This window comes from Gekko japonicus, unplaced genomic scaffold, assembly GCF_001447785.1.
Source record: "Gekko japonicus isolate JY-2015 unplaced genomic scaffold, Gekko_japonicus_V1.1 scaffold29, whole genome shotgun sequence".
In the NCBI taxonomy this organism is placed as follows: Eukaryota; Metazoa; Chordata; class Lepidosauria; order Squamata; family Gekkonidae; genus Gekko; species Gekko japonicus.
In genome coordinates this window covers 2,669,895-2,697,579 of record NW_015172003.1, presented here as the reverse complement: position 1 = coordinate 2,697,579, position 27,685 = coordinate 2,669,895, and the positions used below count along the sequence as shown (strand labels likewise).

Sequence of the window (27,685 nt, the reverse complement as noted above, 5' to 3'; positions counted from 1 at the left end):
ACCATGAGCTAGGTTGGAGAGCTGTTGAACCAGCAAAGGCTTGAGCTCAGCAAGACTTATATAGAGAGCTGATAATTGCATCTGTTCCTGTAGAAAGAGTTGGGCTTTGCATCCTAAAAACACCTAGAGAGTGGTGCTCTCCTCCTGCATGGCACTGGAGTGTGGGATGCCTTGAACTGCCAGGCATGCACTTCTTCACCTGGTCCAGATTTTGGCTCAGATTCTTTGCCTTTTTGGTCCTGGGAGAGACTGTGGCAGTGCTGTAGGTGGATGAGTCCATTCAGGAGCTTTCTGGTCTGCTTGTCCCATTAGCTCATGAACAGGAGCTTGCTGTGGATGGAGGAAGCAGGAGGTCTTCCTTGAAGGCCTTGGGGTGCAGGGAATCTTGGGTATAGTGGGGACCATGGGGGGGCTCTCCCTCCCTTGAGGAGTTTTCCTCCCAAGTCAAGGTTGGGCCAGGGCAGGTCCTTATACCACCCATCATGAAAGTTTATTCACTATGTCATTTTTTTCCTCTTTTTTTAGAAATCAACCTCAACTGCACAACAGCTGATGTTGGTACTGTCTTTTACTTTCATGTTGGTAACATCTTGAGTGAATGTCATTTCTCAGGCAGGCACCAAAGATTGCAAATGGATCAGTGCAAAACTGCAAGTGGAGACTCTGTTTATGGGTTATTGGCAGAAAAGACCTCTCCCTTTAACCAAAATTAGAATAATCGAATCAGAACTCAACAAAACTCAGGTTAATTTATGTTTCAATGCAATTGTATGTAAATAAATGTCATTGGTCATTGCCACTCATAAAAAGTCTGCACTAAACATAATCTTTGCTAAGAATCAGCTATCCAATGCACCAATCCATGGTACATAGCACAAAACAGTTTAGAATAATCTAGTTTTAAAATATTATTATGGAGTACAAGGTAAGCAATTATGGAGTAAGGTAAACAAAACCAGATGATTACATTTAACTTACCATAAGTAGCCCCATCATCATATCTCAAATGTGTTGAAACTTAAAAGTGTTAGAAATTAAGACAACAGTTAAAGGAACCAGCTGCTAGTACCTTTTTTAAGACCCATGTAAATGACATCATAAAGAAGGATATGCATCTTGAAAAAAATCAGTATTTTCTAAATCTGGATATCAGGGAGCTGAAAAATATCAGTATTCCCGGACTTCCAGGTTCCAAATACTACTTTACTATTTGGATCCCCCCCACCCCCACGAGGGATTCTGATAATATTCAGCTTCATTATTCCATATGCAGAATGTTTCCGGAGGACTGGAGAGGCTGTTTTTTTACCAAATTGCATCAAAATTTCAGCAGAGCTGCTGGTGCTGGTCCTTTAAATAACCCCAAATTGCAAGTTAATTGGCTCAAGAGGTCCAATTCTATGGGTATTTGCTTACTGGGAGAGGGGATTCCATGCTTTCTCCTGGGCAAAGAATAGCCAGAGACAAAAAAGAAAGAAAGCAACCCTTGGCCAAAAGCCTCTCAAATCAGACAGAACCAACAAGCCCTCCCCCCACCCGCAAAATCAGAACGAGGGAATACCAGTAGAACTGCAGGACAATGTGACAAGCCTAATGCAACAACAACAACAACAACAACAACAATAATAATAATAACAATAATAATAATAATAATAATAATAATAATATACTTTATTGTCATTGTACACAGTACAACGAAATTAAAGGTGCAATCATTTCAGTGATCTACAGCCATACACATATACACTCACACAACCATTCACAACCATCCCATAACTCCCTTAAGGTTCACATTGCAACCTAAACCACCAATGTCACCCAAATTCCAACTTCATGCAGCATTTAAAGCAATAATAGCTCTCGAATAAAAACTATTTTTTAATCTGTTTGTCCTTGTTTTAATTGTCCTATATCTTCTACCCGAAGGCAGCAGTTCAAACAGGGAGTGTTCAGGGTGTGACAAATCCTGCAATAAATGTATCACCTGAAAATCCAACCCAATGTCAAAACAGAGAATCATCCAAAACAAATAGGAAAGCTGGTGCGAACCCATCAAATGTAAAATTAGAGAATATGTGCCAACTAGGAGGGAAGCCCGTTGTAAGGAGAAGACAATGGGTGCTAGAAAGACAGGGGGCCCCGTCCCGCACTTTCTCCCCCCCCCCCGCAAATCCCGGGGTCGGTGGACGGCGACTGGCTTCCTGGGCGGCCGCAGCCGGGGGCCTCTGGGCTGCCTCGATGGCCATGCGTCCCAGTGGCATACCAGCCCCCTTCCATGTGCAGGCTGTCCGCCAGCGTGCCTCAGCAGACTAGTACAGCCACGGTGGCAGCAGGCCCGGGCTTGTCACGACGAACCCGCGGCTGGTGAAGGGGCTGGGTCACCCATCACATCGGATCAAAGTGAGGCCCTTCCGCCCGCTTCCCCCCTCCCTCTTCAGACCCCATGGCTGTGCTGCATGCGGCGGCCTCCGGGCCGGCTTAACGGGTCTTCGGCCGGGCGGTGCACCAGCCCCCGCCTGCTTGCAGCCTGGTCGCCGATGTGGCTTGGGCCTCAGTGGCCCACGACGGCTGTGCCGGCAGCAGCAGGAGCAGGCTTGGGCCAACGACCTCGTGAGTGGTGAAGGGGCCGGAGCGTCCGTTGCATCAGGGGAAAGTGAGGCCCATCCCCCCTCTCTCTCCGCCCTCCCCATACTGCTGAGCCCTGTTGCATCCAGCGGCCTCTGGGCCGTCTCGACGGCTCTTCGTCCTAGCGGTGCGCCAGCTCTCCGTCTGCTCGCAGGCTGGTTGAGTCGGCCGGGGGTGATGACGATCGGCGTGGGGGTGAGAGGAAGGGGCTCAGCCAAGCATCTGGACCGCGCATTCCATCCAGCAACTCTGTGCATACTGAGGGCAAGCTGGTGGCCGGGGCTTGTGTGGGCGGGACCCCGACGCAGCCAGCCAATGCAGGCAGCACCTTTGGAATGGCAGTTCAGGCGGCCAACTGATTTCGGCATGAATAGAACTTTGGCACCCCAAATCACTTTTATTAATAAGGAGAGATGTACAACCCAAGAATCAAACACAATGTTGAATCCAAGAATCCACTGCAAAATGCAAACCTGACACAAACCAACTAGGACAAAGACTATAATGTTACCAGACCAAAAAATCTGATTGCTCAGAGCAGACTGTCACTCAATGATCTCTGGCTTGCTAAAGAATTAACCCTTCACATTCCTGTAGCTTTATATACCGCACTTTTAAGCCTCTTAAAAAGTGCAATCCATCACAGCACCCCTGTCCATAAAGACAGGAACTGAACAGAATTTTCTTATCAGTTCTGAAAAGCAAAATAACTGTGTCCACAAATACTTGCATCTTACCTTTTGTGTGAGCTCACTAGCTTCATTGATATAGCGGTCTCTCTCCTTTTCCAGCTGAAAGATAATCTTTCTCTGTTTCTGAGCCTCATCCTTAAAATTTTGAATTTCCTCTTCCAGATTCTTCTTCGATTGTTCATGGAGTTTCACAAGGTTCATCTGCTTCTGAGTGACACTGGCAGCTTTCAGCAAGTTCTGCAAGCACAAAGTTAAGGTGGTCGCAGTACACATTCTGTAAGTATTCTGATATTTATTTTTTTTATTGAAAAGGAGATGCGTTAGCCTGGATGGGAGTGGAAGAACTTCCACGGGAGGGCAGGGACACTGCTTAACCCTTTTCTGCTCCAAAGGCTTTTCTACTCCAACTTTCTCTGCAAGTCAAAAAATGCCTGGGGATAATATGAGTAGGAAGTGGCCAGAAAGGGTTATGCAACAATTCCACCCACTGTATGCCCATTCACAACTGTGGCCTTTATAGCTGTTTTTATTTTATAAACCATTCAACAGATTATTATATGCAATTCCTCTGTAACATCTAGTTTGACCAACATTTCCTAAGCAGTTGGCACTGACACACTGCACTTTGTCACATTTAGAAAATATTCACTTCCAAGTAGGGGTGTGCATTCGGCATAAGCCAAACACAGATCAGAGAATCTGATCAGCTACTGGTATAGCTGAGCCCAAATAAAAGCTGGATTTTTTGGCTTTTTTCAGATATATTCAGCTATACCTTTTTAAGTATTTCAGTCTTGCCCAGGGAAGCTCAAAGGGTGTGGAGGCAATGAGCAAGGCCCAGGTGTTTTGAGGCAAGGCAGAGAATAGAGGAGAACAGGGCAGAGCTTAACTAAAGGGCCAGGTGTGAAGCTGGAGCTATAAGGAGGGAGAATGGGGAAGTGGGAGGAGGCTGGCAGGAAAAGAAGGCACAAGTAGGAGGCAGGTTGCAGCATCATGGCTCTCTTGCTATGTAATGCAGTATACCCCTGAGGTGGGTGAAGTAAACCATACCTTCGGGGGTCTGAATTGATAAATAAAGCAAACTGCATAAGGAAACAGTGAGTGAGCTCATGTTCTCAAGACTCCAGGTATGACGTTCCCCGTCTCCAGAGGGCACTACACTCACCTTGTTCAAGATATCCCTTTCTCTCACAAGTTCATCTATAGCTTTTTTATCAATTTCTCCTTGCCTTTTTGCTGCTTCCAACTCTAAAACACAAGAAAAATTTAAATTCAAGACACTATGGGGTTTTAAAAACTCATTTAATTGCACAAGTCATGATGACCCCTTTTTAGAAACGTTATATTTGAAGTGTAATAGCTACGTAACGGAGAAACTGTTGGGCAAGCTTATTTAATTTTATGTAAAGCATTTCTATGCAACCCCCTTGATCCAACACAGGGTCTTTAGTGAACATTAAAACATGTCAAACGTTAAGACATTTCAAACATTAAAAACAGCATGCATTATTATATGTAATAATGAAACAAAACACATTTTAACACACAATCAGGAAGGAGGGTTATTAAGAGTTAGTGGGGGAACACCAAAAAAACTCCCCAAAAGTCTTCACCCACTGGTAGAAGACAATGGTAGAGGGAGACAGACAAATCTCTGTGGGAGGAAGTTCCAAGGGTTCAGTGCCAAGATCTCATGTTGTTACTGTCTAGCCTCAGAAGGCATGGACACTCAAAGTTGTGTGTGAACTCTGGGATTATTTTTCAACCCATCGAGACTGGAAACAGAAAGTTATGTGTTTATAATTATAAAACCCTCATTAGGAGTTTCAGTCAACATATTTGACATTTACAACTCAGACATTTAAACTTCAGCTCAGCCATTATTATTAAATACTTCTACTGTTCTTGCTTCATCATAGAGCTCAACTGAAGCCTTTCAAAAGAGTCCTGCATGCAGGAGAACTTGACCATAGCCACATATTTATAGCTGCTCTTGTAAAGTTGATGCATTTTTTTCTCAGTTCAGAGAGCAGCTGCCAAGTCAGGATCCTTGTTAGTTTACATGCACTATTTTCTGATGAAATTTTATAACCACTACCATATTCTGCAAAAGTGTCCACGTTCTCAGAAGCTAGAAGGTTCTGTCAATAAGGCCTTTTCCAGATTTGTAAAGTGAATTTTTCCCACTAAGTTTAATGTAGATATGTATGTAGATATGTGGAAAATACATCCCTTGGGGATGTGCTGAGCAGAATTTTACAGATAGATGTCCGCAATATCTAATCTACATTAGCAGGGCACACCAGATTGTTAATTTACAAGTGCCCCAGAGGTCTGCTAGCAGCCAGGAACAAGCCAAGCCCCACTGACACCGGTGGGGTCACCAGAGTTAGACCAGCCAGATGACGGGCATCAGCTTTCCCATTGCCTCCCCCTAAAAAAGCGAGCCATAATGGGCAAGCTGCTGCCTATTGCTATCACTGCAACTTGGTTCCTAGTCAGTTTGAACTTCCAAATCTGCTCTTAAAAAAAAAAATTTAAACACCCAGGGTTGTCCCACTAAGAAAATGTAGAACTTATATATTCCTATAACATGTAAAATACCCTAGGACATATAGTGAACATTTGTTTATTTTTAGTGTTCATTTATATGTCCCCATTTCTGCCCCCCCCCCTTGCCATAAAGTCACAGCTGGTTTATGGTGACCCCACAGTGTTTTCAAGGCAAGAGATGCTCAGAGGTGGTTTGCCATTGCCCGCCTCTGCGTAGTGACCCTGGTATTCTTTGGTGGTCTCCCATCCAAATCCTAACCAGGGCCCACCCTGCTTAGCTTCTGAGATCTGATGAAATCAGGCTAGCCTGGACTATCCAGGTCAGGAGCATCTAAAGTAGTTAATACTAAAAAAGCAAATCAAGTAACATAATGTTAAACACACTAGAACGATCAGTTCCTAAAATAGAGATTCAAGACACAGCACAAGCAATTAAACTACCACCAGTTTAAGGAGCAATAAATAAAACACCATTCAAAAGTACTCTGAGATTTTTTTAAAAAGTTTTTAACCTGCTCCAGAACTCCTGAAGATGGAGTGAGTCTCACTTTCTCAGGAGAGAGTTCTGTAGCATGAAAGCAGCTTCTGGAAAGGCCCTCCTACAGGTCTCCAAAAAGCTAACTTCAGATAAGGCAGATGTCTATAGGAAGGCCACACCTCTCAGTCTCAAGGCTTGGACCAATTGATATGGGGGGGAGAATCCTTCAGATATTTTGGACCCTCACAATTTAGGACTTTAAAGTCAAAAACAGCACTTCAAATTGAAGCTAAAAAGAAACTGAAAGCCAAAGCAGTTAGAGGAGCACGGGCTATATTTGTTCTTTGCAGTGAATTCCTATTAGAACTGTATTTTGGACTGGCTAAAATGTCTCAACTGTCTTCAAGGGCAGCCCCAAGTACAGCAAATTTCAGTAGTCTACTCTGGATGTTACTTAGGCATATATGATAGTGGCCAGGTCTACTTCCTTCAGGAATATTCACAGCTTCCCCTAGAAATGCCTTCTGAAATCTGCCCTTCAAGAAAGCTTTAAACAAACACAGGTCGATATTAACTAAACCTATTCCTTTCAGGAGTTCCACATCATGGTCAATTGTACTGACTGTCACAGAGATGTTCAAGAAGGGGGGGAAAACCCTGCTGTTCATTCAATAAAATGTTTAGGCCATTGTTCTGAGTTTGACTCTTACCTTTCTCCAGCCCATTGATCTGATTTTTAAGGGTGTCTCTTTCACATTCCGCCTGCGTTTTATGTTCCTCCACAACACGTAGTTTTCGCTGCATAAGCTCTCTTGTTTTGGAAAGCTTTGAAATTTCTTGGCGCATCTGAGACACCTCATCTTCTCTTGCCTATGTAAGACAAGCAATGGAGATGCAACAGTCATTACAGAATTTATCAGCACCTAGCCTCTCTGCTACTTATATAACTTGTGTTAGGACAAATAGTACAATTACATTAATAACTGTTGTCATTTCCAATGAAAGACAAGTTACAAGAACTACACAGATAGCGCAATTATAAGAACATTTTCCTGGGAGTAATCACCAACAAACAGATCTGAGTAAACCTGCTTAGGGTTGTTCTTGTTCTTCGTCCTATCTCCAGTGTATCTCATGTCTATCTTTGAGTTCATGGGCTTCTTACTACCAAGGAAATATTTGGTACTACAGCTAGCCAACTATCTTCCTGAAGAAGGACGAACTATAGCTACTCTCTACCATCTGAATAGGAGCTGCGGTGGCTCAAGTGGTTAAGATGCTGAACTGCAGGCTGTGGAAGGTCAGTAGTTCAGCAGTTCAAGACCCGGGTGCCGCAAGACGGAGTGAGCTCCCGTCTCTAGTTCCAGCTCCTGCCAACCTAGCAGTTCGCAAGCAAGAAATTGCAAGTAGATAAATAGGGAACACTTCGGTGGGAAGGTAACAGCATTCCGTGTGCCTTGGTGTTTAGTCATGCCAGCCACATGACCACGGAAACGTCTTCGGACAGCGCTGGCTCTTCGGCTTTGAAACGGAGATGAGCACCGCAACCCTAGAGTCGGATTTGACTGGCTTTCGAGCAAGGGAACCTTTACCTTTTTACCATCTGAATGACTTCTGTCTTCCCATGAGAAAAGGCTACTGAGTTTTCCTCATGTAAATTAGAGGCTGCACCTCTCGTCTATTCTGCCACTTGTTCTGTTTTCAGTTTTCCTTCACTTAGGAGACTAGGTTGTACTTTACTAAAGCTCAATACACTATTGGTTTTCTGTCCGGTTCTTTAACATAAGCCATGTAGTAACCAAAGTGAAATGGGAATGTTAAATCACAGCTATCTTTTCAGCATGTGTGCATGCATATGTCTTTTCATGCAAATGCACCTCATGTGTACGAGCACTCTTGAATTTTAAAAGCAGTAGAAAGCAAGGAAGAAGATGGCAAAACACATATTCCTCAAAAATAACAGATGTCAATTATGCTGTCGTTTCCTCTGCTTCTGTGAGAGTCATGGGAAGATGGCTAGGTAAGCTGTAAGGGCAAGGCACAAGAGCAGGCAGCAAAGAGGAGTGAGCAGAGAAGTAGAGGGGGAAGACAAAACTTTCCTCACAATTCATGGTGCCACTAGCTGGAACAAAGATATGATAATGAAGAAGAGCAACAGTGGCCGGAAAATGCGGGGGGGAAGTGTGGCTGTTTGCCCCGGGGCTAAATAATGCGCGGTTGCGTGATCCAAGGTCCCATGGAGGTCCCAAGGTTAGGAGGGAGGTGCTGATCACACCACAGGCAAAGAAACGGGGCGGCGCGGCAAACGGGTTTGTGTTTGTTTTGTTTAAACTGAAGTGTGTGCATGCTCCGTTGGGTGCTTGTGCGCATCCCGTGGAGACTTAATAAAAACCTCCCGTGAGCCCCCCTTCCCCACCCCCTCAGCCGTTCCTTCAGCCCCCTGTCCCCCAAACCACCCCTCAACCCCCACTCCTCCCCCTTCTTTGATCTGCTCCGTCCTTCTGCCCTTCTCCCCTGACCCAAATCTCACTTAGGGCCCCCCCCCTTTCCTGTGTTGCGTTTCATCTGGCTGCTCTCCTCTTCTCTGCACGACTCAAGTCTTAGCGAGCTGCTCAGTTGTGTAGTTTTGTTTTTTAAACTACAGTTTGTGCATGCTCCGTTGGGTGCTTGTGCGCATCCGTGGAGACTTGGGGGGAAAAAACCTTTTTGCTAGGGGACATGGGCAGGCGCCGGAACTACCACCAAAAACGCTATCAGACGCCGGTCCTTGCCCCGCGGTTTCTGGAAACTAGTACCTCTGAGGTACTAGTTTTTTACCGCGCGTTTTCCGCGGGAAGCCTTGGGTGAGCCACGGGAGCTCTACGCTTCCCAGATGTGGCTGTGAGATCGCGCCCAGAAAATCCGCCTATCTTCCATCCCTGTAGCATGGCTAATGCTCCATGTGACCACAGCCTGTGTTGGTCTTTTGCCACAAAATTACAAAGGGTCCTGTGATACTTGGAAGACTAATGCATGAGTTTTCATAGGCTAAAAATAGCCTCTTGCTTATGAAAACTTTTGCTACCATCCAGTTTGTTAGTCTTCAATGTAGTACAATATTGTTTTTTTCACACTATATTCAGTATACCCAACGGGACATAGTTGGTTTTATACTATGTTGTAATAACATCTTTTCTAACTGTAATCTTCTGATCTGTTTTTTGTAATCTTGACAGCCTGTAGCTCTGGAATTAAATTCTTGTTTTACACCAGATCACCAGATCCTGATTTATTTATTTTTGCATGTACCTAGTAAATTGTGTTCATTGTGATAACCAGCAGCATTCCTTGAAAGAGAATTATTTATCCAAAAATGACTTCCTCCACTTAGGAGACTAGGTCGTACTTTACTAAACCTCAATACACTATTGGTTTTTTGTCCTGTTCTTTAACATAGGCCATATAATAGCCAAGGGCCCCGTTCACACGGAGAAGTTGCTAGGCTGAAGACACGGATGATAGGTGGATTTTCCGGGCGCGATCACACCACAACATCTGGGAAGCGTAGTGCACCCGTGGCTAACCTGTGGCTTGTTGCCAAAGATGTGGAGTAAAAAACCACCACATATGATGTACTAGTTACTGGAAAACATGGGGCAAGGGCGGGCATCTGATCGCATTTCCACTGGAAACCCGTGGCATCTGGCGCCCGCCCATGTCCCGTTGCAAACCGGATGTGTGTTTTTTTAAGTCTCCACAGGATGCGCACAAACGATCATGCACATGCACAAACTTCAGTGAGACAAAAAAAATCGTGTTTGCCACGGAAGCAGCGCGGTGCGATTGCCAGTGTGATCGTGCCGTGCTGCTTCTTTGCTACGCTGCAGACTAGCCGTGTGATCAGCACCTAACGGCCTAACCACGGGACCTTGACAGGACGTCTGATCGGGCTGCCACGCATTACTTTGTTACGGGGCTAACAGCCACGCTTCCCCCCTGCATTTTCTGGCCCATGTGACCGGGCCAAAGATATCCTCTTACCTTGAGAAGATTAGATGCCACAGATGAACACTGGTAATATCTTAGGGTTATTTATTTATTTATATTCTGCCTTTCTCACAGGGACTCAAGGCAGATTACTCATAGTGACTCAGTACAATCAACAAAATTGGGACAGTCAATAAACATTGCATTAAGATTGTAGCAGTCTGGAACCAACCAGAAAGAACTGAAGCATAGTGTAAATATTAACATAACATATTAAGCAGTCCAAAAATTATATAATAGGATCCGAAATACAGTAAGCTATACACAGCAGTACAGACCACAGTCACTGATCATTTATCCAAGTTTGTAAAGAAATTTGTGCAGTGGAACCCTATTACTTGTGAAAAGAGACCATCTTGAAAAGTTCAGTTTTGCATAGTTTGCAGAAGCCCAGGAGAATGGAAGCCTTCCTGACCTCCTTGGGCAGGTCATTCCAGAATATGGAAACCACAACAGAGAAAGCACATGTATGAGTAGTTGTTCATTTTGTCCATTTACAGGTTGGCATCTGCAGAAGGCCCTGCTCAGATAAGTGAAGTTGTCGTGGTGGAGCACAGGGGTAGAGTGACCAAAGCCATGAAACAAAGTTTGAGTCCAGGGGCATTGTATGTGATAGCCAATACTTTAAATTGAGCCCAGTAACAGATGGGCTGCCAGTGGAGTGTCTGCAGAATGGGAATAATATGCATGTTCCATATAGCTCCTGATAATAGTCAAGTTGAGCACTCTGCACCAGCTGGAGTTTCCAAGTAGATTTTAAGGAATGCCAATGTACAGTGCATTACAATAGTCTTGTCTTGAAGATACAGTGGCATGGATCCAGATGGCCAGATCAGCCATGTCAAAGTAAGGGGTCATCTTACAGGCTGGGCTGAGTTGGTTTGAGTCCAATCCATGAGGAAGGATTTGAACCAGTTTTAGGCGCATCCTCAGATACCTACTTCTGCCTCCAAGCATCTCAACAAGATGTTATGATCTACTATATCAAAGACTGCATATAAAACCAATAAGAGCAACAGAGAGGCATGGCCTCTGTCTGTACTCTGTCCCTTTGTCTGCCCTGAAGCCAGACTGAAAAGGGTCTAGAGCGAATGAGCTATGGAAAGAGAACCTTTCTGTAGAGCAGAAAATATATGAACACATTCCATACATATAAAATTGAAATGCCTGTTGTGAGCTCTCCTAATCAAGTTGCATTGGTTGATCCCTTTCCAATTCACATCTCCAGCTTTGATTTAGCAAGACATTTCATAATTTAGTTTGAGTTATTCCAAAAATCATATAAAGTAAGATTATACCAGTAAGATATAACAGATGCATCACAGCATTAGTCTAAATACATACTCACAATGCAATCCACACTGCAGTGGGAAATGTCATCAAGTCACAACTGGCTATCCCATAGGGTTTTCAAGGCAAGAGACAAACAGAAGTGGTTTGCCATTGCCTGCTTCTGTGTAGCAGCCCTGGTATTCCTGAGAGATCCCCCATCCAACTACCAATCAGGGCCGATCCTACTTGGCTTCCAAGATCTGACAAGATCAGGCCAGCCAGGTAAGGGCAGTTACACCCTTTTAAATTCATTGAAGTCAATGGGCTTAGAAGGGTGTAACTATGCTTAAAGGGACTGCAGTGTCACACACTCAAGTGACTGATGTTCAAAAAAGTCAGATTTTCAGATATGTAAACGTACAGAAATCACATTATGTACCATGTTACTTCTGAATTGGGATTATTAATCACAGAAAGGTATCCTTGGACTTACTCTCAGCTCTGTGGTTTTCTGCTGGTTCTCCTGCATGAGTTGTTCAATGGCCAAGCTGTGCTGTTCATTGTCTTGCTGCAGTTTAGCATTTCTCACTGTAAACTGTTCCAGTTCTTTTGTGGCTCTTTCATTCAGGATCTGTAAGATTGTGATACAAACTCAATAAATTTGTTTACAATCTGATTACTGTGCTCAAATAACCTCGTATTACTTCAAGCTTCTCCAGATTTCAAAAACGAAGAGAACATTTTCACATTTCATTTTATCATTTTTATCATTAATTAAATTAGTAATACACTGAGAACTGTGATAAATGTTTAGCAGTTGGGGGGAGGGGTGACAAATTGTAATGAGCAACACAGTGTATTTTTTCTTCCTGGTATCTTTGCAAGATACCCCCCAGGTGGCAGATAAATATTTTAATTCCTGCTTGCCATTTGGCAGCTTTAGTGTATAACAACACATATTGTTGTTACACACTAAAATATGTTTCATCAGTAGTAGCAAAATGAGGCTCAATATGTTAATAAACAAATGCTAAATTAATTAAAGGGATGGACCTCCGAGTGGTAGTGCAATTGTTTTGCATGCAGATACTCAGATTTCGTCTCCACCATATTCAGTTAAAAACATTTCTAAGACCCAAATATCCGGGCCAGCCAAAGCAGACAACACTGGGCTATATAGACCAACAGTGTGATGATGTGAGGGATCAATGAACAGGAGAGGGGTCTCTCAGATCTCACTGTGGGCTTCAGGATCTGGTTTCCACTGAAAGTCCTCACTGTGGGAGAGGACTTCTCAGCAGGACCACGTTGCACTACCCACAGAACCATTCCCTCTGTCCATCCTTCTCCCTGAGCTGCTACCTCTTAAAACTTCAGAAGCAAACAGCCATCCATATCCTCCTCAGCTGCCTGAGCCCTCTTTACAGAAGCTTCCCTGGAGCCACCTGGGCTCAGAACCCCACCCAGGCTCACAAGGGGGCCCGTTCCTGTAAGGTTACCATGGCCCCTTCCTGCCCCTAAGGGGAAACACTGCTGACCTGGCTGGTGTAGGGATGCCAGTCCCCAGGTGGGGGTGGGGGAATCCCAATTTTCGGGTCTCCCCCCAGACGTCGGCCAGCTGGCTGGCAGGGGGAAGCCCCACCCTAACAGTCCTCGGCGGCCCCATGCCTTGCCTTCCAAACCGCAAATTCATGGCCAGTTTGGTGTATAGGTTAGGAGTGCAGACTCTTATCTGGGAGAACTGGGTTTGATTCCTCACTCCTCCACATGCAGCTGCTGATGTGACCTTAGGTCAGTTACAAGTTATTTCAGAGCTGTTCTCTCATGAGCAGTTCTCGAAAGACCTCTCTCAGCCCCACCTACCTCACAGGGTGTTTGTTGTGGGGAGGGGAAGGGAAAGGAGATTGTAAACCACTCTGATAGTGAAAGGCGGGGTATAAATCCAATCTCTTCTGGGTCCACCTACTCCTGCCCTGCAAGCCTCAAATTCATGGCTTGCAGGGCAAGCACATGTGGCACCCACTCTTTCCCCAACCATTTAAAGGGAAGATTCCCTTTAAATAGTTGGGGGAAAGTAGGGGGGGTGCACGTGGCGCTGTGTCCCCGACACGATTATGTCACTTTACATGATGCCATCATGTCACGGATGGCCCCTTCCCTTCCCGGAATGCCCCCCTCAATCCCCCCACCAGGGAGAAGATAGGACCTGGCAACCCTATGCTGGTGTCAGCCATGCCATCCCCAGCTTCCTCTCCCAAGAAGCGCCACTGCTACTGCTGGGCCCAGGGCAAGGCCCATCCTAGCAGCTGGCTCTGTGCCTGCTCAGGGAGGTCCAAAGATATGGTGGGACTCCTTTGGTCCATCCACTACTACAGCATTGGGGGGGGGGGCCCTGCAAGCCGAAGCCTCTAACTCGGAGTGGGCATCTCAGGGGATTCAGCTGGATGAGGTGAAATTTGGGGACACTGGGGCAGCCCTCAGGCAGATGACATTAAGCAGCTTCATATGTTCCATATGCGTTTAGTAATTTCTTGTGTGCATAATTTTCTGATGCTAGACCAAGCAGCATCAAGCATTTTAATAGAGCAAACTTCAGGCCAATTCACGCATTATGAAGTCCTCATGTCTCCTGCATGTTTGCTCAACAGCCAAGAACTGGGAGCTCTGTGCTAAGAACTTAATTCTCAAGAACATACAAGCCAGATCTGGATGAGGACCACAGAATGTGGGAAGAAGGGGTTTAAGCCTTTCACCGGTATCGTTTTCCTGACCTGAAACAGCTCCAAGGAACCATTATTTGACCAGCTGTGGAAGTACAGCATCTCCTCATGGCCATTCCAGGTCAGGAAAAAAGCACTGAGAGAAGGCTCTTTCTCTCTCCATGCATGGTGGTCCTCATCCAAATCCAGCCTGCACACTCCTGGGAATTGAGTTCTGAACACAGAACTCCCAAACCATGTCTGGTAACCCCCAGAAAATTGGAGGGGCAGAGACTTACCCAAATGGTGTCTCCCAATGCCATTACTTCCAGTCATATAACCAGAAGGGATGCTCAAGCATTTCCCCAATATTGTTAAAAACCATGGAGTTTTATAGAAATCCTAAAGCAACCCATGACATGGTGTTGTCACTTCCAGTTACATGACTGGAAGTGACATCACAACATCACAAGATGCTGTTTTGGCCCCCACCTTTTCCCCCATCACACACCCCCCATCAAGTGGCAGCAAGGGACCACAGCCAAAGGCCTCCCTTAGTAGTCATGTGGGGGATGAAAGGGCTTTATAACATGTAAACGACCCTTAGTGCCATTTTGGTGGCTGCACAGTATTTCTTTGTAAGAGGTGGCTCACAGTTTACATCCTTGCAGTGGGGAAAAACTCTGTCTCTACAGAAAGGCAAGATTTTCTTCTAGCCCTGTGTAAACAATGAATTTGTGTTTGATTTTACTGAAACTTTCCACTGAATTAACAACTGTTACAGACTTCTACTCACATCCACTCTGGGACTGGGAGGGAGAAAAGGACCATAAATTTGCATGACACATGCAACTCCTAAAGAGTTTTGCTCTAGGAAAAACTGTTCCACAATTACCAAACCGTGTTTGCTGTTTGCTAAAATTACTTCTCTGAGGGCTATGCAGCATGAGAGGAAATGGCCTGAAAAAATAAACTAGTTTCAGAGGACCATTTTAAAGCCAGGCCACAAAAACGCTCCAAAATGGTATTTTCCCTTAAAAAATACTTTGCACACCAGCAGCAACTGCTAACAGCAGCAACAGAATTCTGTTAGGTAACTTCAAAAGGAAGCATGACAGGTATGCAAGTATTATTGCCATGTTTTACTATTTATCTGCCTTCAATATTTCAGTGACGCATGAGCAATGGTAAATAAAAATGCTAGTTTAAAAAAAGCAAACTACAGTGATACAGAAAGTGATGTATCACATGCCTGTACTATAATGAAAAAACCATGAGCGACAAATAAGCTTTTGCTGACTCATGTGGTACCAGCCCACACCAAACCAGTCTTGCACATGCTGCTGCCTCACAGGCTGCATTCAGACAGAATATGCTGCTGGGCCGCCACTGTAAATGTGGTATTGATGCTCACAGATGCTCACAAGGCAACCAGCTCAGCACAAGTTGACTTTCTTCCCATAGCTACTATGTGCTGCAAACGTTTCTGTAAACAGGCTGTAAGAATGAACATCCCCAAGTCATCTGTGCAGGAATTGCAGGCACAAGCCCACAAAATTCTTCAGTGCAAAGGCAGTGAACCATTTAGTATTCTACCAAGGCAACTACTGACCCACGCCCATTCTGTGTGGGCTGTCACCTCAGATAGATAGTCCTGGATATACTTATCCAGGGAAGGCTTAAGTATCAGGAACTGCCACTGGATTCAAATAAGGAACTGCTAGGTCCAAACCAGAAACTCTACCTAAGGGGCCACTGGAGAATTTTGCAAACCAGGGACTAGCCCCATCCCTAGAATCTTCCCTTGTAATGTTCTTGTAGTTGTTCCTAGGCAACTCAGGAAAAGGCCTCATTATAGGATTCCCCTTTGATACCTCTGGCGTTCATCTCTGATATTTCATATCTTCTGATGCCTGATTTACATTTCTCCTGCTTCTCAGCCCTCTCTTTTTGGTGCCTAATGCTTCCCAGATTTTCCCCCCATTATTTTCTTTAAGAAAGGTGAGATACAAAAAGGAAGAAAGAGTAGGGGAGGAAATATAGATTCATCAAGTTTGTAATGTATTATTTGTTGTTATGGAGATGCTGTACTCCCACAGCTGGTCAAATAATGGTTCCTTTGAGCTGTTTCAGGTCAGGAAAACGATACTGGTGAAGGGCTTAAACCCCTTCTTCCCACATTCTGTGGTCCTCATCCAGATCTGGCTTGTATGTTCTTGAGAATTAAGTTCTTAGCACAGAGCTCCCAGTTCTTGGCTGTTGAGCAGACATGCAGGAGACATGAGGACATGTAAGATCAGATATATGACCGAATGTATTACATATTTTAAAATATAGAAACAGACAATAAAACATCAATATTACAGAATTTTGGGACAGATTCTTGCTATAAAAAATAAACAAGAACTTTCCTAAAGTTAGTGATAATCTATTAACGATGAAAGAGATTTAACAACAATGAATTTCTTTGCTAAAATTAAATCATTGTAGAAACCTTAATATTGTCTTAATTCTTTATCTAAATCTAATTTTTTTCTTACTAATTATTTAATTACTAGTGGAATATAAAATAAAGTATAAAGTGCTTCCCAGATTTGAACATTAGATGACTCACCCCATCCAGGGATGTCAATTCTTGGTTCCTTCACCTCCATCTGTGCCCTGGAGAAGCTACCATCACTGATACCAAAATAATCCTTCCCCAGCTAGGAAAGCCCAGCCTTAAATAGTATTGCTCTGATGGAAAATGCCACTGAGACATCCTCTGCTCCCCTGGAGATAAACTTCCATAAATACTGCTTACAGGGAAATTCAGAGTTTCCTTGCTTCTGCAGGCTTGCTGCTGTGGCAGCAATGACTGCTAGCATCTGGCTCCCAGGTGAAAGGTAAAGGCAAAGGGAGAGATGGACAGTCTTTATCTACTGTGAATTATTGTACTAATATGTGTCCCAGCCTACCCCTTTCAGGGTGAGGCAGAGTGTGAAGATTTCACAGGTACTTTAGACAGTAATCTAAAGGCCGATAATCAGCAAGTATGTTTTCATTCATAGTTCAAGGGTGTGCTATCTTACCATAAAGTTTTAGAAGGGATTCTAAGTTGACTTCAACATGAGAATGGGCCAGAGGTGACTTGTTCTGCAGAAAGCCAGTGTTGTGTAGTGATTACAGTGTTGGACTAAGACCAAGGGCACTCAGGTTTGTATCCTCACCTGCCCTCAAATTTCCTAGGTGACCTTGGGGCAGTCTTTCTCTCTCAACCTAACCTACTTCACAGATTGCTGTAAAGATAAAATGTGAAGAACCACCCTAAGCTCTTTGGAGGAAGGGTGAGATTTTTAAAAATATGATAAATGAATACTACTTGACAGGGGAAATGTCTGCATTGGAAAGCCAGTGGTTTCCTCCAGTATTTTAATTCTATTATGAACACAGTAAAGAAGAGCCTTCCCTGCTGTATTCCTAAACCTAATCTCAGTCTTGTTTGTGAGTATTCCTGAGATGGTTTGACAGAATACCCTCCTATACCTTCTGCTCTTTGAGTTGCTGTTCAAGCTTCATGAGTTCCTCCTTGTTTTTATGCATCCCCTGCTGCATTGTTTTCAATTCAGCCATTTTATTGTCCAAATCAAGGTGAAGCTGTTTCAGTTCCCTCTCCATTTTTTCTTTCTTCCGGGACTCACGGGAAGCCTCATTCTGACGCAACTGGATTTCCTGACTGAGCTGCAGCAGTGACAAAAAGGGAAATATCAATATTTTGTCCATATTTTAGGGAAATAAGTACAGTATATACTTACTGATTCCTAACTGTGACACTGTATAGTTTTGTACCATCTGAAAAAGGCTTCTGGAAAATGGCCATCTGTCAGGCAACATTCAAGCACCAGTACAAAAAGATGTAAGATGAGACTATGGTGGTTCAGCAAAGGATCTGCTAAAGAAATTTTGCTTGAATGGGGAAGTAAATGGAGAAGTGGTTTGATGAATCAAGAGAGGCAAACTGTTTCCAAGGCTGAAGAAAGAACCTGACAATAAATAATGAGTGAGAAAGAGTGAAATTATCAAAGTAATAGGTGATAGGCAGAACTAGTCTTTAGATCATTAAACTCCAATGTAGTCTGCAGAACTCAGCTAGCATATGAAAAAGTAAATTAACTGTACACAATGCAAAAAGAGCTGCTTAAAGCATAATTTTTCTCAAGCTGCATCCATCTGATGATGATTCTTTGTGTTGCTTTCAATGCTGCTGGAAATACAGTATCCACATAATTAGCTGAGCAGAGATTTCCTGTCCCTTTCCAGCCATCTAGCGGCTCTCCCTTCCCATTCCTTTACAGGCAACAGGAACCAAAACTGCCTGCACCTTTCCCCTTATATCTTTGTACTATAAAGGCTTGGGGATTCAATTCAGAGGAACTAGGGGATTGTGGCAATAGATTCTGGCACAGTGAGGAAAATGGCTTGTGTGAGTGGCTGACAGCAGAAAAATGGTGCCATTGTGGGCAGAAGCTTAAAGAATGTGCAATTTTCTGTCTACATATTATTTCAAAAAAGCACATAGCAAAGGTTTGAGAAAGATCAGAGATAAGCTGGGGAAAATCAGGAAAATGGTCAATCGGAGGATGATGTGTGGATGCTCAAAAAAACCCACCACCACCACAGCCAGTTTGGAAGCAAAGGTGGAGTAAATGAAGTATCATGTCAATGAAGTATCAATCAGCAACCAAAGCAACAATGGTAGCAGGGAATGAACATTAAAACCTAAGGCACACTGAAATGGCCAAGTGCACACCTGTACAGTACGACACTACTAAGATAGCTGTAGAGACTGCAATGGCAATGGACTTGAAATAAAGCAAAAGCTTAGTTCTGCAAAGAAGAATTACCACTCTGGCTCAGTAAGTAAATTTGGCAGACAGGAAAGGGCCCAGAGATTACATGCAAGCCATTCTGAACGAGAGATATCAAAGATCAATGGAAGAGATGAAAGCACTGATGATGCCCTGTCACTGATGACTTCTTGCTGAGCTGCCTGAAAAAGGTTTGGAAAGTGAAATAGCAGGTGGCAGCTAATAGAGGTGAATCGCAAAGGTGGAGAAGCCTTCCCAACAAAGACAATGATGACAGCAACCCAGGTAGTGGCACACACCTGTGTAATGGTGGAGTCTGCCTCAATTTTTGTCCTTTCTGCCTCTGTCTGTTGGTCTGTCATATTTGTTACATTTTCTCGTAACTTTACAACCTCTGACAAAAGCTGGTCTCGCTCCTTGGTTACTTCCTCCTTAAATCTTAGCAGTTCCCGCATGCTGGAAGAAAAGAGATCCGAGTCAGCTATGTCACAGCCTACTTGGCATTCTCAGTAAAATATGCTTGTGGGGAATGGGAGTTCGAAGAGAACTGTTTGGCATTGAACTCCCCTTCCATTAAGCCCACAAAAGCTGTCAATTAACTTATACATCTGTTACATTTATTAAAAACACCCCCTTGTGATGAAAATATAACTGCTAGCATTATAAATAATAAACAAGTAGTTTTTAATTCAGATTAAAAAACAGTCATCCCCTCACAGGGAAAAAGATAATCATCACCGCTCTCTAACAGGCATGCCCTGAAACATGCATGTTGTTTGAATGCCCCATTCCTCCTACTCTTGTAGTTTATTCAAGTCATTGCATGTGAATAGGTCAGTTTACCTACTCTGGTGACATAAGGCTATTATCTCATATACAAGTGATGATTCATTATCTGGAGGATATACAGACAAAAGAGAATTGCCACTGAAATCACTGTGACATTCAAGTAGATTGTGTGGTTGTGTGGTATTTAAACATAAGAATAGCAGTAATAGCAAGAGCTAATGTAGAAGCCCTGACAGCCACTCGATAGCATCCATGGCAACTCTGCCACCACTTAATAACAAAGCTGCGTAACAGCAAGGTCTAATGCTACCTGTTCATGGAAGCACCACTCAATACATGGCACCCTTCGTTGCACAAGCCACATGGCATACAGGACAGAAGGACAACAATAAACAGCTGCAGCCACACACCATAGACCTGCCTGTGGACGGGAGTTTGAATCGCCTTGCAGCTTATACAGCATCAGTCTGCTAATAGCCAACTTTTTCACAGAACTAAACAGGAAGAAAAGACTGGCATTTTAGCCAGTCAGCCTAGAGCTGGGATTCCCAATCTCGAAGTGGGACTGGAGTTCTTTGGGAATTAATTACACATGGTCTCCAGACTACTGACATTAGTTCCCCTGGATGAAATGGCAGTTTCAGAGAATGGACAGTATCACATCATATCCCTGCTGAGCACCCCCCCTCTCCCCAAAACCCACCTTCCCCAGGCACTTCCCTCAATCTCCAGGAATTTTCCAAGCCAGTGATGGCAACCCTGCCAGTAAACCCAGTAAGCAGTATGTCTGCATGGAGAATCTATACCTACACCTCAAGAGACTGGTGTAAAAATAGACCCAGAAAAATAAGTCTATGGGGAGTCTTGTACAGAGCTGTAGCAAAAGGTCATACAGGGTGTGGTCAGACATGCTATTTGCTCCATTGTCAGTGCTGGAGCCCCATGGATTTAAAGTGCACATTCAGACATCCACATCTGTATTCTGTTCCACAGTCATCAGCCTCCCGTACTCACCACTCTCCTGGCATGTTCTTTTCAGAAGCTGGGAAAGTCCGAGGTTTACAGATTTCCAGCACAGTTCCAAATGTCTGGACTTTCCCCCATGCAATCAAGCCACTATGGAAAGAAACCATCCCTTCCATTTTGGCACTATTTCCCCTCCCACTTAGCAATACGCCATAACCGCATAAATGCCCCTGGGCTTTAAATCAACGTCTATGCGCTTCTGCTCTGCAGTACCTTTTGGGGCTTTGGAGCCCCCGGGAGAGTGGTTGCCAATGGGAAACTCAAGGAACACTACCCTTCTCTTGTTTCTGGGGGTTGGACAGCTTTGAAAATAGTCCCTAATCAGGCTTGCATTTGGGGAGTTGTTTTCCTCATTTGGAACTAGAGTCAAAGTCACATGACAGTGTTCCTCCAGCAGGATGGTCTGGACGGTCACCCATGAGGTGAGCGCGCAGAGAAGCAGGTAATGGGAGAAAGTCTGAACGCTTCTCTTTGGAACACAAAAAACCTGATGAAATTAGAGGCGTGGTCAGAGCTCGGAAAGCACGCCATCTGACCCACCCCACAGACTAGAAAACACAGATGGGAGTGGACAATAAAAAAGAATAAGTGAAATTAGCAAGATGCAGAGACAACATATAAATGCACCCAGTTTAAGACACTGAATTAAAATAGTACTGGAAACAATTAAGACTCCAAATGGGCTATAGTCACACACACTCCTGTGGCCTATCAGAAGGGTCTGACAAGAATCTGAACCACATACAGTTCCCATCTTGGTTGCTTACATAAAGTTCAAGCCTGTGCCAAATATATTGTTGTAAATAGTAAAATGGCCTAACCTTTACTGAATGTATCTGTTTACAGATGAGGACATTTAGCTATAAGCATCTTAATACTGAAATAACGCTTTAGATATGCAATAAATACTTAGACTCTCAAAGTGCAAATACACAGTTTTCACAGATAAATTTCAAATTTATGTGTAGATTTTGTAAATGATTATTTCCATCATTTTTAACAAGCATACTATCAACAAGAACACTCCCCCACAACTCACTTGTGTTCTTGGCCTAGCGATAATCCGGATCCTTGTTCCACTAATTTAGTCAAGTTCACAATTTCCTCTTTAAGGGACAGAATGGTGTCTTTTGCTTTCTGCTCCTTCTCATAGGCTGCATCCACCATTTTCCAGGCCTTTTCAATTTCCTAAAGATGTTAGAGGGGAAAAATCATGTGATACTTGATTTAAATATGAACAATAAGATACCTTGTATCAATTGAATGAATGAAAGTTTTCCACTTTTATTTCATGCTTCTGTTTCTAACACTGTCCTAACCCAGCGGCCAGTTCTGTGTGGCCAGTGACTGTTAAGTATTGTGAGTATCTAGGAGTGTGGAAACTTATTTATAGCATTTTACAGTTCAAAGTATTTAAAATTATATAAAATCTTGGTTAAAACATGCTGGAATTACGCATAGTCAAAAAGTCGCCTCATTATTACTGCCAAACTTCATGTGTTAATGAATTTCAAAATATTTTAGCATTCCCATTTATTTGCTGCTCTCTCTACAAAATATTGATTTTAAAGAGCTGCATTCTTTTGTTCAGTTTACATGAGATTTTGTATCTACGACTTCGCAGTGGTGAACTTTATTTTTGAGTGTGTCCACGCATGAGACTAAGATTTATCACATCCTGGAAAACTCTAACTTTCTATAGTTCTCCAGGATGTGATAAACTTCCCACCTGGAATGGAAGCTCATTCAGGGGAAAATTCATTACAGACTTCATATCAAGAAATCAATGTGAGAACTGAGTTATTTTGTGCACTGATAACTCATTTATGAATATCAGCTTTGTTCTACCTTCATACTTAGTGAAGCATATAATACATTATGTTATTGTTTTATGTATGTTGGAAGGGATGGATTGTGCAATGTGGCTTAATGCTAGCACAGACATCAGAGTCTCAGTGGAGGGCAGTAGAGAGTCAGTAAAGAGCTAGATAGGGTACTTCCTGACCTTTCCTTTGTTCACTCCTGCATCTGCCCCTCTGTTACTCAGAATGCTATTCTTAGGGTTTCCTTCCAGTCACTTCCCTTCTCTCTCCCTTTGTCCACCATGAGGGCTGGACATGCTATCTACAGTCTCTTTCCATCCTAACTTAGATAACTAGAAGCATTTATTCTGCCTTTCCTATCTAGTATGGAGTATTCGTACAATAAAGAACTTATTTCTTTTCTAAGTAACAAGCCTCACTATGAACGTACTCCACAAACAGCCAGACTATAAAATTCTACACCACTTTCAGTGTAGGGTTACCAGCTCTCCCCCCCCCCCCCCGGGCAATGATCAGGGGAGCGGGGTGCAAACTTACCAGTCCCTTGGCCCACAATATACTGGCATTGCTGGCAATGAACTGACATCACTTCCATAGTCAAAGGTGATGTCAACAAGTCCCCAGAGTCCCCCAGGGATGCCACTGATGCTACCTTTGGCCTCAGATGACATCAGTGAGTCAGGAAGCTGCTGACTCCCCCTGATTTTCCCACCATTTCCCCCACACTGGCCAGCTGAGCAAAGGCAGGGAACAGTGGCTGAGAGTGGAAGATTCCCCCACCCCCATGGGGGGGAGGGGCTGGCAGTCCTATTTCATTGCAAGTATTGGCTTGCATCCTATGTCTTGCTCTTATTCACTTGCTCTTAGTCCATCCACTGCACAGCATTTTCCTTTCGCATGAAGTACTTTTTAGCTCATGAAAAGATGCTTCTAGGGGCAGAAGAATGCATCCCACAGTGGACACCTGCACTACACAACACAGCACAAATGGAAGTAAGGCTTACGAACCATGCCATTACATTTAATCTGATTATTAAAAATCATCTTGAGTGTGTGTCTAGTAGGTAAGAATGATATAACTGTTCTAAACAAGTATGTAACAATATGTGAGGGGGAAACTGTGTTGCTGCTTAAGGTCTGCTGGATGCTTAAACGTTTCTTGAATCAGAATTTAATCGGCTTCTAATTGTTTTTAAGTTTTCACACATTAAGTGAAAGGCAGACACAAAACTAAAATAACTATTAAGAAATCCAGGTACAATTGCAGGACCCAAAAGTTGCTTCAGCTTTTTAAATTGAATTTGATTTCCAGGTTCCACTTGTATTCAGGCGCAAAACCACTCCTGAGTTGGTCAGGAGAAAGTTGGGCAAATACATATTTTAATTAAATAAAAAATAAACCAAATGAATGCAGAAAGAATATTTTGAAAGAATACTTCTCATCCCATGACATTACAATCCCACAGAATTTAATGGTTCCTTATTTCTAAACACCACAAATCTATAACAGACTCCTACAACACCACAGATTCCTTTATTTTTTACAATATGGTAACCCTACATGGGAAGTCTCAGTAAAATAAATGGGAGAGTTTTCATTGACCTTAAAAGTTGGCCAAATTTTTTAACCTTCAGTTTACAATTTTATTTGGATCCATCTTGTCAAAGGCATCCCAGTGGTATCACTGGAATGTTTTGGTACATTATGATTACTCAGCTCCACTGCATACTGCTCCCACTCTCATTGACACAGTCAATGAGAACTGTACACTCAGATGAAGGACAATATATTAATAGCTGGACAGGCTTTTGCTTAAATGGGACTTTCTCATTGACTTTGACCAAAGTACAACTATGCACAATGTTATTTAAGTGTTCTGTTGATGTTTGTTCTAATTCAAACGGACAAACAAGGTAGCTTCTTCCTGAAACAGGATAAAAGGACGAAGTGTTACCATCATGGTAACCTTATTTAAAAATTTGTGACTCATTGATGATATGAAACACAGAGATTATGAAACCTATGAAGAAGGAGGAGGAGGAGGAGATTGGGTTTATACCCTGCCCTTCACTTGGAGTCTCAGAGCAGCTTACAAACTCCCATCCCTTCCCTTCTCCACGATGCATAGTGTAACAAACAATTTCTTTCCCAAAGCAATAAGTTAGTGAAATGCCGCAAAATGTCTACCTCTGACAGGTAGCTTCTTCCTGAAACAGGATAAAAGGACAAAGTGTTACCATCATGGTAACCTTATTTAAAAATTTGTGACTCATTGATGATATGAAACACAGAGATTATGAAACCTATGAAGAAGGAGGAGGAGGAGGAGATTGGGTTTATACCCTGCCCTTCACTCAGAGCAGCTTACAAACTCCCATCCCTTCCCTTCTCCACAACAGACACCCTGTGAGGTAGGTGGGGCTGAGAGAGCTCTGTCCAGAACTGTCCTTGACAGAACTATGGCTTGCCCAAGGTCACCCAACAGCTGCAAGTGGAGGAGTGGGGAATCAAACCCAGTTCTCCCAGATTACAGTCCGTGCACTTAACCACTTCACCACTACAACAAAAATTAGGCATTAAAATAGATATGGGTTATAAAATCTGTTAGATAATTACAAGAAGAAATAGGAATTTAAATAGCCATGGTACTATCCTGGATTAAATATCCAGTTACATGACCAGCATCAAGGCCAATCCTTATCAAACTAGAATACTGTAGCTATGGATTGAGTACATATGTGCAGTTTGACATAATCCACCAGTGGTGATTTTGTTTTATCACATATCTAGCTTCTAGCAAACCCCATACTCTCCACTTGATCTCCTGACTCACTTTCAGTACCATTATGGTAGCCCAAGCATGAGTGAAGATTTGTTTCAGCGTTCTGTTCTTCAACTGCCGTATGGTTCCTCTCGCGATGCATAGTGTAACAAACAATTTCTTTCCCAAAGCAATAAGTTAGTGAAATGCAGCAACATGTCTACCTCTGACAGTATTATTTTCCACACTGAAATTCAGCACTGGATTTCAAGCACTGCCCTGTAGGCTGAAGAATCTCTATAGAAACAAGAGTTTTCTAAAAAGCATAACTAGATCATTTCATGAAAAGTATCACTGTAATGCTTAGATTGAATGTTTTTGTGGATGTCATGGACTGGGTCACCTAGTTAGAATGAAAAAAAAATTATCCATAGAAATCTTGACACTACCTACTGTGCACTATCTCTACAGTAGCCAATTGTCAAACACTCTCTGGCATTCAAGTCTTAAAGTTCAACTTTAACTGCAATTTTGTAATCAGTAGTTTGGACCACAGAAACTGCCGGGGAAGTCTATGTTATGCAACCTGGACACCATCAGAATGTTATTGGAGCACAGTTAGATCCCAGTTACCTAGATTAATTTCATTTGTTGCAGCCTGAATAAGTGGACTAGTTTCTTGGAGAAACTGGGCCTAACACTCTTTTGCCCTAACCTTGACTGTCTTGGCTTACTATATCTGTCTTGGCTTACTATATCTTGCTGAAAGAGTTCAGGAGACAGCATAGACGTAATTTACATAAGTACATATTTAACTCATATCTGAAAAGCAGGAAGGAAGGAAGGAAGGAAGGAAGGAAGGAAGGAAGGAAGGAAGGAAGGAAGGAAGGAAGGAAGGAAGGAAGGCCCCAAAGAGTTCAAAATATTCAAGTATTGTGCAAATTGTGCCATGTTGTGTTGAAAGACTTTGAAAGATTTTAGGGGTATCCATCTTTATAAGGCCTTAAAGCAATGTTTCTCTCTTGGATTCTGCATCTGAACTTGCTCTGCTTTATGGTTTCCATGTTTATCACTTGGATTCTACATCTGAACTTGCTCTACTTTATGGCTTCCAAAACTTAATTAAAAGTTCCATATTTCTGAGAATCCTTCACTTCTCTCCTTCAGCATCTGCCTGAGCAAGGAAAACAACTATCTTATAGTAAACAGTATCAATGGATTGTATCCCTTCTCCTTGGTACTTTGAAGTAAATACAGGATCTCTACGAATTAGAGCTACAAATAACAATTCTGAAAGTTAAAACAATTAAAAACAAATTAAAAAACAAAAACAAATAAAAAATTGAAATAATGTAATTGAATGTTAATGTATACTGTGACTTTTAAACAATGTCTCTATAAAAGAACACAAAAAACTGAGATCTTGCAAATCTCAGTCTATCAGTTATGTATTTATTATGTAATGTCCATTTACCCTTTTCAATGATGCTATTGTTGTCTGATCATCCTGAGAGAGCTTCAGGGCAGTAGCCACTTTAGCTGAATTGACCACAATCTCTGCGTTAAGTTCTCTGCATTTCGCCATGAGGCGCTTTTCATTCTCATAGGATTTTTTCATAACTGCATGGAGCTTCTCATATTCCACACGAAATTTTTCCAAGCTTTGATCTCCTGTAAGCTCATTGATGACTTCTTGGAAGTCTTTTTCCAAGGCTTCAAAGGCATTTTCTTCTATTGTAGGCTTGTCATACCTTTCCTGGATGAAAGGAGCAGAAGAATTTATCAGACAGTCACCAAAGACATATTGATAAAGATAATGACATATACCAAGATACAGGCATAATAGCTCCAAGGAAGCGTCTTTCATGAAAATAGTCATTATGGCAATTCTATTTTAAATACAATTCCTTTTTAAAGAGGCAGGTTTTTTACACCTGTTCAGCCCATCCATAAAGTCCGACCATTAAAAAAATGTCTAGTTATCAAGTACATCCTAAAATTCCAACATGTTTATATCACCACAGTTGCTATCCGTCCTTTATATTATTCCTAAAGCGGCAAAGTAAATTATGTTTTCACATGAGCAGTTAAAT

The 27,685-nt window shown here is 42.8% G+C and overlaps 1 protein-coding gene across 1 annotated transcript in view; it reads right to left on the bottom strand.

The window, feature by feature from the left end:
* CFAP58 (cilia and flagella associated protein 58) overlaps window positions 1–27,471 on the bottom strand; it is a gene marked incomplete at its 3' end in the record, with an annotated part of 58,591 nt that extends 31,120 nt beyond the window's left edge. The window contains exons 1-8 of the mRNA XM_015420100.1: window positions 27,067–27,471; window positions 22,047–22,195; window positions 19,492–19,648; window positions 17,871–18,065; window positions 12,140–12,277; window positions 7,059–7,218; window positions 4,483–4,565; window positions 3,363–3,554 (exon numbers count right to left, since the gene is read on the bottom strand). Of these exons, the coding sequence (XP_015275586.1) occupies window positions 3,363–3,554; window positions 4,483–4,565; window positions 7,059–7,218; window positions 12,140–12,277; window positions 17,871–18,065; window positions 19,492–19,648; window positions 22,047–22,195; window positions 27,067–27,471 (1,479 nt within the window). The remainder of the gene's footprint in view (window positions 1–3,362; window positions 3,555–4,482; window positions 4,566–7,058; window positions 7,219–12,139; window positions 12,278–17,870; window positions 18,066–19,491; window positions 19,649–22,046; window positions 22,196–27,066) is intronic.
* Between the last annotated feature and the right edge of the window lie 214 nt (window positions 27,472–27,685).